Source organism: Myotis yumanensis, unplaced genomic scaffold (assembly GCF_028538775.1).
Source record: "Myotis yumanensis isolate MYYU_CA2020_CCGP unplaced genomic scaffold, mMyoYum1.0.hap1 SCAF_20, whole genome shotgun sequence".
Classification (NCBI taxonomy): domain Eukaryota; kingdom Metazoa; phylum Chordata; class Mammalia; order Chiroptera; family Vespertilionidae; genus Myotis; species Myotis yumanensis.
Genome location: NW_027223771.1, coordinates 10,280,897 through 10,288,746, shown reverse-complemented (window position 1 = coordinate 10,288,746; position 7,850 = coordinate 10,280,897). Strand labels below are relative to the sequence as shown.

Genomic DNA, 7,850 nt, shown 5'->3' with positions numbered 1-7,850 from the left:
TCAGCTGGGCTCATGGGCTCCCAGCCCCTGGCGGCCCCGCTCCTTTATATCCTGGATGTTCTCAAACACACCGAAGTGGCGAGCATGGCCCGACCCGCCTGGCAAAGTGGGTGAACCTTGACCTCTGAACCAGGAGGTCACGGGGTCGGGGCACAGGCCCAGGTTGCGGGATCGATCCCCAGTGGAGGGCGTGCAGGAGGCAGCCGGTCCAGGATTCTCTCTCATCGTGGATGTTTCACTCCCTCTCCCTTCCTCTCTGACATCAGTATTTAAAAAACCCATATATTTTGCTATTATTTTTTAATCCTCACCAGAGGACATTTTTCCCATTGATTTTTTAGAGAGCGGAAGGGAGAGGGAGAGACACATGGATTGGGTCCCCCCCTCCCCCCCCTCCCCCACCCCCCCACCCCCCCCCACCCCCCCCACCCCCCCCACCCCCACCCCCCGGCCCCATGGCCCCGACCAGGGCGGGGACCCTGCAACCCAGCCACCTGCCCTTGCCCGGAATCGAACCCGGGACCTTTCAGTCTGCAGGCCGATGCTCTATCCACTGACCCACACCGTCCAGGGCAATAAAAAAATATTTATTTTTTTAAAGTGGAGAGGATGGTGTAATGCCTCCCCCGCGTGGTCACCACCCAGCTTCCACAATGATCCCTCCGTGCCCCCGTCCTGTCGCATCCAACCCCCCAAGAACGCAGCCCGGGGAGCGGGTGGCAGAGCGCCCCTTCTCCCAGGTGCACCCCGGAGCGCTGGTGCCCGGCTCGCACCCTGGAGACCCCGACGCCCGGGGCGGGGCGCAGCGCAGCGAGGGCGCAGAGGGACTGGGGCTCCCCGCTCGCAGGGGCCGCGGGGCGGGGGCGGGGCCGGGGGCGGGGCGCAGGGGGCGGGGTGGGGGCGCTCTCCATAGACTCGGGGCGCGCGCCGGGCGCAGAGCGCAGTCGCCGCCGAGCAGCTCCGAGCGCGCCCGCCGCCCCGCAGCCGCCGCCGCCGCCGCCACGATGCCCAACTTCGCCGGCACCTGGAAGATGCGGAGCAGCGAGAACTTCGACGAGCTCCTGAAGGCTCTGGGTAAGCGGGCGCGCATGCTCCCCGGGGAGGTGCCCCGAGTCCGCAGAGGGTGCGTTTTGGGGACCGACACGCAGGAGAGAGTCGCGGGGCTGAGATCCGAGGCGCGGGGAGTGGAGCCCGCGCCCGCGCGCGCGCGTCCGGGCTGGGTGTCCGCGGGGCGCCTTCCCCGACGGCTCCACCTTTCGCCCTGTGCCTGGCGCACCCGGAGGAGAGCTGATTCCTGGGGTCCGAGGAGGGTCAGGGGCTTGAAATGTGGGGTCTCGCTTTGGAGCCCCAGACCCTGCCGCGAATTCGATGCGTCTCCCGGGGACATCACTCACTCGCTCTCTCGCTCGCTCGCTCTCTCTGAGTTTCTCCGCTGGAAGATGGAGTTGGGGGGAGCGGGGAGGTGCCTGGGAGGCGGGGGGGAGGGTTTGCAGGATGCGGAGCGGCCCCCTGCGGAGGCGCCCACCTGCAGGCGGAGGGTGTGGGAGGCGCCCCGGCCCCGCGACCCCGCAACCCCCAGCCCGCGGCGCGCGCGCTGCCCGCAGGTGTGAACGCCATGCTGCGGAAGGTGGCGGTGGCCGCCGCGTCCAAGCCGCACGTGGAGATCCGCCAGGACGGGGACCGGTTCTACATCAAGACGTCCACCACGGTGCGCACCACCGAGATCAACTTCAAGGTCGGGGAGGGCTTCGAGGAGGAGACGGTGGACGGACGCAAGTGCAGGGTGAGCTCGGCGCGGGCGGCGCCCCCCCCCCCCCCCTTGGCAGCCTGTGGCGCGCGCACCCCCGCAGGGCGTGTGCACCGGCGCTTTGCAGACCTCGGTGCAGCCGGGAGTCCTGGGCTTGGGGAGGGAGGAAGCCCTGCTCCTTCGCCTCCAATCCGGGCCCTTAAGCCGCCTCCCCGGGTGCGGAGAGCCGCGCGCCCGCCGCGTTCCCGCGCGGGGGTTCCTGCAGCGCGTGGTGCGCGCGCGCGCGCGGGCGACCCGGGTGCGGGTGGCGGCGCAGGAGCCGGAGGAGGTGACGGGGCCGCCACGTTTTCTGTCGCAGGTGGATCAGCAGCTCCGGGGTCCCGCCCCCGCGTCCCTGCGCCCCTGGAGACGCTCCGGGGCCACTTTGGGCAGTCTTGGGGGGCCCTCTCCCCGCCCCCCGCACCTCTCCCGCACACTTTCACCGGTTTCTTAAAGGAAAGGTGGAATCGAAAGGGGATTCTGGCTGGGGATGGACGAAGGGCTCTCTCTCTCTCTCTCTCTCTCTCTCGCTCTCTCGCTCTCTCGCTCTCAGGCGTCCAGGGCAAGATGCACGCGGGGGTGGGGAGTGGGGGGGAGCCAGGGGGTGCCCCTTCCTGTTGCAGGTGGGCAGGTTTGCATTGGGGTGATCCCCGAGTGCCAGGAGGGTTGGTCACTCCCATCTTTTCCAGGGCCGATCGCCACTTCCTTCAAAAGTGACATTTAAATGCCTTCCTGCCCCTGGTATTTTTATTTATTTATTTATTTTTTTTTTAAGGAAAAGCTGGTCACATTCCAGAGAGCGAGGCGTTGTTTTCACCTTCCCTGAGTCTGACGTGCTGGGCGGGATCGCTGGGCACAGGGCATGGGACCGGGACACCCAGAGGAGTGGGCCCCTGGAGCTGGCAGGGCCTGAAAATGATGGCCAGGCTTGGGGGTGGGGGTCTGAGCCGCGGTCGCCACCCCGACTGGAAAAACCGCAGGCAGGGCTCGCTGGGGGGACCCGAAGAGTGGGGTTTTGTCCCCCGTCCTGCCTGACCTACTGCCTGTGTGTCCGTTAAAAAAATATACCCTGGGGTGTCCTGGGTCCCCAGCCGCCTGGGCAGCTCTGCTTTGTGCAAACGCCACGGGGAGAGACGGCAGGGGGTCCCCCCCTTTTGCTTTCCACCTCCGGCAGCAGGAGGACCCTTTAAAGCAGTGGTTCTCAACCTTCCTAACGCCGCGGCCCTTTCATACAGCTCCTCATGTTGTGGTGACCCCCAATTTCATGGTGACAAATTGAACATCATGAAAGCATCGTGATGAATCACAGAAACAATATGTCATTATATGTGTGTTTCCCGATGGTCTTAGGTGACCCGTGTGAAAGGGGCGTTCGACCCCCAAAGGGGTCGCGACCCACAGGTTGAGAACTGCTGCTTAGAGGGCTGTTTTGTTGGGTTTTTAAGTTTTTTTCTGGAGGGAGGTAACCTGGGAAGTGGCCGAGTTTTGTTTTGTTTTTATAATAGATTTTTATTGACGTCAGAGAGGAAGGGAGAGGGAGAGAGAGAAACAGCCATGATGAGAGAGGATCATGGACCGGCTGCCTCCTGCACGCCCCACACTGGGGATCGAGCCCGCAGCCCAGGCCTGTGCCCTGACTGGGAATCGAACCGCAACCTCCCGGTTCATAGGTCAACGCTCAGCCACTGAGCCACTGAGCCGGCCAGGCACCCCTGAGTTTTTATCCTCAGAGCCAGAGACACCCCGTTTTATCAGACAAGAGCGCCCAGAAACGGAGGGGTTCTCCCCAAATCCGTGCGGGGAGCAGAGCCCCTGCTCTGCCCGTGGATGTGGTCACCAGCGTGGTATCTCAGCCGTCGGAAAATTTTGCAGCGCCAACGTGTGGAGGTTCTCGCCTTTAAAACCCAAATCGCCAGGCCCTGGCCGGTGTTGCTCAGTGGATAGAGCGTCAGCCTGTGAACTGATGGGTCCCGGGTTCGATTCCAGTCAAGGGCACATGCCTGGGTTGCAGGCTCGGTCCCCAGTGGGGAGCGTGCAAGAGGCAGCCGATCCATGATTCTCTCTCATCGTGGATGTTTCTCTCTCTCTTTCCTTCTCCCTTCCTCTCTGAAATCAATAAAAATATATTTTAAAAAACAGAAACCAAATCGTCCATGAACCAAGCGTGGCGTGCTCTCAATTTTATCCCTGGAGCTGCCGAGCCTGCCGGAGGCTTTGCTGCCTCGGTGCCTGTGTGTGCGTGTGTGTGCGTGTGCATGTGTGTGTATGTGTGCGTGTAATAGGTATATAGATGCCCCGTCAATCCGCAACCAGCGCCCCTGTGTGGGCTCGGGTGCCTCGGAGGGGCCGGAGCCCTGCTGACGGGGACCATGTGTTGCTCGGCTGCTCGGCCGGCCCTGACCCGGCCCCTCATTGTTGTCCGGGCTCCGGCTGCCACGGTCGGATGTGATGCAGGTCGCCCTGCCTTTCCCGCCCGCAGAGCTTACCCACCTGGGAGAACGAGAACAAGATCCACTGCACACAGACCCTCCTGGAGGGCGACGGCCCCAAAACCTACTGGACCCGAGAGCTGGCCAACGACGAGCTCATCCTGGTGAGTCCTGGCCCAGGTCCCCGGACGGTGCCCCATCCCTCCCCGGGCGCCCGTCCACCTCACCGTTCAGGCCCCAGAGACCCTGTCCGCCCCGGTTAGCACGCAGGCAGACAGCCCCCGATGACAGCTTCTGTCAGAGGACGTCGCTGTGCCGTGGGGCCGAGCAGGGGCTGGAGGTGGCTGCGGTCAGCATCCGGCCGCCCCGCCCCTGCGCTGACTCTCAGAGGCTGCCCACCCCCAGCTCCGGGGCCTCTGGCTCCCTGAGGGCCCAGCCTTCACTGTTTCCCCCTCTCAATACCCGCTTTCCTGCCTGGGAAAGAATTCAGAAATGTATGTGGTCAGCGCTGGGGGGGAGGGGGGGTTAGAGACAATTCACATCCATCGCTCACCCCCACCGGCACTCACAGACCCCGGTGGCCTCGGAGGGTCGGGCACGTGGGGCTGATGTGGGAAGTGTCTCGGGGTGACACAGCGTGGGGCGGGGCTCAGAACTGGAGAGGGGGGCTCTACCCTAAAAATATTCCAATGAAAATGTTTTTTAAAATCATATTTTTATTGATGTCAGAGAGGAAAGGAGAGGGAGGGAGAGAGAGAAACATCCATGATGAGAGAGAATCACGGATCGGCTGCCTCCTGCACGCCCCACACTGGGGATCGAGCCCGCAACCTGGGCCTGTGCCCCGACCGGGAATGGAACCTGGGACCCTTCAGTCCGCAAGCTCTATCCACTGAGCCACACCAAGTCGGGCAATAAAAATATTTTTTTGCCGAAACCGGTTTGACTCAGTGGATAGAGCGTCGGCCTGCGGACTGAAGGGTCCCGGGTTCGGTTCCGGTCAAGGGCGTGTACCTGGGTTGCGGGCACATCCCCAGTAGGAGATGTGCAGGAGGCAGCTGATTGATGTTTCTCTCTCATCGATGTTTCTAACTCTATCTCTCTCCCTTCCTCTCTGAAAAAAAAATCAATAAAATATATTTAAAAAATATATATATATATATATATATATTTTTTAGAAAGAGAGAGGCCCTAGCTGGTTTGGCTCAATGGATAGAGGACCAGCCTTCGGACTGAAGGGTCCCGGGTTCAACTCCGGTCAAGGGCACAGACCTTGGTGGCAGGCTCGATCCCTGGCCCCAGTTGGGGTGTGTGTGGGAAGCAGCCAATCAATGGGCCTCTCTCACGTCCATGTTTCTCTCTGTCTCTCCCCCTCCCTTCCACTCTCTCTAAAAATCAGTGGAAAAATATCCTCGGGTGAGGGTTATCAAAAAATAAAAGAGTGTTAATTTTAAAAATAATGATAATAAATATATTTTCATGGATGTCAGAGAGGAAGGGAGAGGGAGAGAGAGAGAAACATCCATGATGAGAGAGAATCACGGATCGCCTGCCTCCTGCACGCCCCCCACTGGGGATCAAGCCCGTAACCCCAGGCGGAATCGAACCGTGACCCTCCTGGTTCCTAGGTCGGTGCTCAACCACTGAGCCACACCAGCCAGGCACTTTGAATTTAATTGTAAAACAGAATCCGGGGAGTCAGCACGCGCCCATTCCAGACGCAAAGGAGAACGGCCCGTCACATCACCCTCTACCCTGGCGGCCTCGCTGCCAATACAGGGCTTAAAGGGAGGAAAAAAACGAAAGAGAAAACAAAAAAACAACAGCAAAAAAACCCCCCACTTAGCGCTGAACAAGAGCTCGTGGCGCAGGAAATGGAACGCCTGTTTCGCAGCGTTTTTAACGGGGCAGTAAGAGGAGGCCTTATTAGGGACCCGCGGTAACCGTTCCCTTCCCTCCGCAGACCTTCGGCGCCGACGACGTGGTCTGCACGAGGATTTACGTTCGGGAGTGAAGGCGGCCGCCCGCTCCTGCCTCCTGCGTGGACAGCGCGGTGCATGTCCCCCTCCCCTCCCCCCGCCCCCGCCCGAGGAATGTCATAGGTCCGAGCCGCCAGCGGACGTCCCCTCCCCGTGTCGGCGTCAGGCGGCCCCCTCTCCCCCTGCCCGAGCTGTAGTGGTCCCCCCAGGCCTCCGCCGGGCCTGGCCCTGGTGCTCCGTAGTTTGGCACCTGCACGGTTTCATCATCATTAAACTGGTTGCACACATCTCCAGGCGTCTCCCCCTAATTTTTTAAAAATGTTTTTACTAGAGGCCTGGTGCATGAATTCGTGCACGGGTGGGGGCCGGCCAACCCGCCCGATCAGGGTGGGGGGGCCAGTTGGGGGTGGGGCTGGTCGAACTCCTGGTCCAGGGGACAATTTGCATATTAGCCTTTTATTATTCAGGATTGATTTCAGCACTGGCCTGTTTGGCTCAGTGGATAGAGCATCAGCCTGTGGACTGAAGGGTCCCAGGTTTGATTCCGGTCAAGGGCACGTACCTCGGTGGCAGGATCCTCCCCGGCCCCCGGCCCAGGTCGGGGCGCGTGCAGGAGGCAACCCATCGGTGTGTCTCTCTCTCATCGATGTTTCTCTCTGTCTTTCCCTCTCTCTTCCACGCTCTCTAAAAACCAGTGGAAAAATATCCTCGGGTGAGGATAAAAAACATTTTTTTTAAATTGATTTCAGAGAGGAAGGGAGAGGGAGAGAGAGAAACATCCACGATGAGAGAGAATCACGGATCGGCTGCCTCCTGCACGCCCCCCACTGGGGATCGAGCCCGGGCCTGTGCCCCGACCGGGAATCAAACCGTGACCTCCTGGTTCCTAGGTCTGAGCCACGCCGGCCGGACAAGGTGTCTGCCTTCTTTGTACTGTGCCTGCCGTCCCGCCCCCAGCCCTCCGCTGGCCTGGGCCTTGCGCTCAGCCTCAGCCGGCTGCCCGGGGCCTTGCTTGGTGCTATAGCCTGAAAGAGGACCACCGTGTAGGAGCTGCAGTCACTCACGGAGAAACAGCCACTGACCCCACGCCCCAGTGTATGCTGGCGGGGGGCGGGGGAAGGTGTGGGGAGCAGCGTGGGGTCTCTGATGTTGCTTGGAACTGAGGGGTTAAGGGTCCTGACCTCTGACCTCCCACCTTTCAGTCTCTGTCTGTCTACTGTGCTCACTGGCCAAACCCACCTGGAGTCTAGAGGCAGGAGAGGTGGGGGGGGGGGGGCGGGAAGGGGGGTCGTGCTGGCCACGGGAGTCACCCCTTAGGACACAGCCAGGCAGACAACGGGTCCCAACATGCACGTGGACCGTGCAGTTGCCAACGTTTATTTTGAAAGATGGGAGATGCGACATAACGATCTGGATTTCTTTTACTTTTAATCAATACGTTTTTATTAATAACAGAGAGGAAGGGAGAGAGAGAGAGGGAGAAACATCCATGATGAGAGAGAATCACGGATCGGCTGCCTCCTGCACGCCCCACACTGGGGATCAAGCCCAAAACCCGGGCCTGTGCCCCGACCGGGAATCGAACCGTGACCTCCTGGTTCGTAGGTCGACGCTCAAGCACTGAGCCACGCCGGCCGGGCTGCCAGATGGCTTCTT

At 61.0% G+C, this 7,850-nt stretch overlaps 1 protein-coding gene across 1 annotated transcript; it reads left to right on the top strand.

Moving 5' to 3' along the window:
* Positions 1-1,001: 1,001 nt before the first annotated feature.
* CRABP1 (cellular retinoic acid binding protein 1) lies at positions 1,002-6,453 on the top strand. Its single transcript, XM_070400479.1, has 4 exons — positions 1,002-1,074; positions 1,605-1,783; positions 4,266-4,379; positions 6,179-6,453. Exons 1-4 carry the CDS (start codon positions 1,005-1,007, stop codon positions 6,227-6,229), a joined length of 414 nt encoding a protein of 137 aa, XP_070256580.1. The 5' UTR covers positions 1,002-1,004; the 3' UTR covers positions 6,230-6,453.
* The last annotated feature ends 1,397 nt before the right edge of the window (positions 6,454-7,850 follow it).

Coding starts and splice junctions, on each gene's coding strand:
- CRABP1 (XM_070400479.1), top strand. CDS start 1,005: ATGCCCAACTTCGCCGGCACCTGGAAGATGCGGAGCAGCGAGAACTTC. Junction 1,075..1,604: donor CGAGCTCCTGAAGGCTCTGG/GTAAGCGGGCGC, acceptor CGCTGCCCGCAG/GTGTGAACGCCATGCTGCGG. Junction 1,784..4,265: donor TGGACGGACGCAAGTGCAGG/GTGAGCTCGGCG, acceptor TCCCGCCCGCAG/AGCTTACCCACCTGGGAGAA.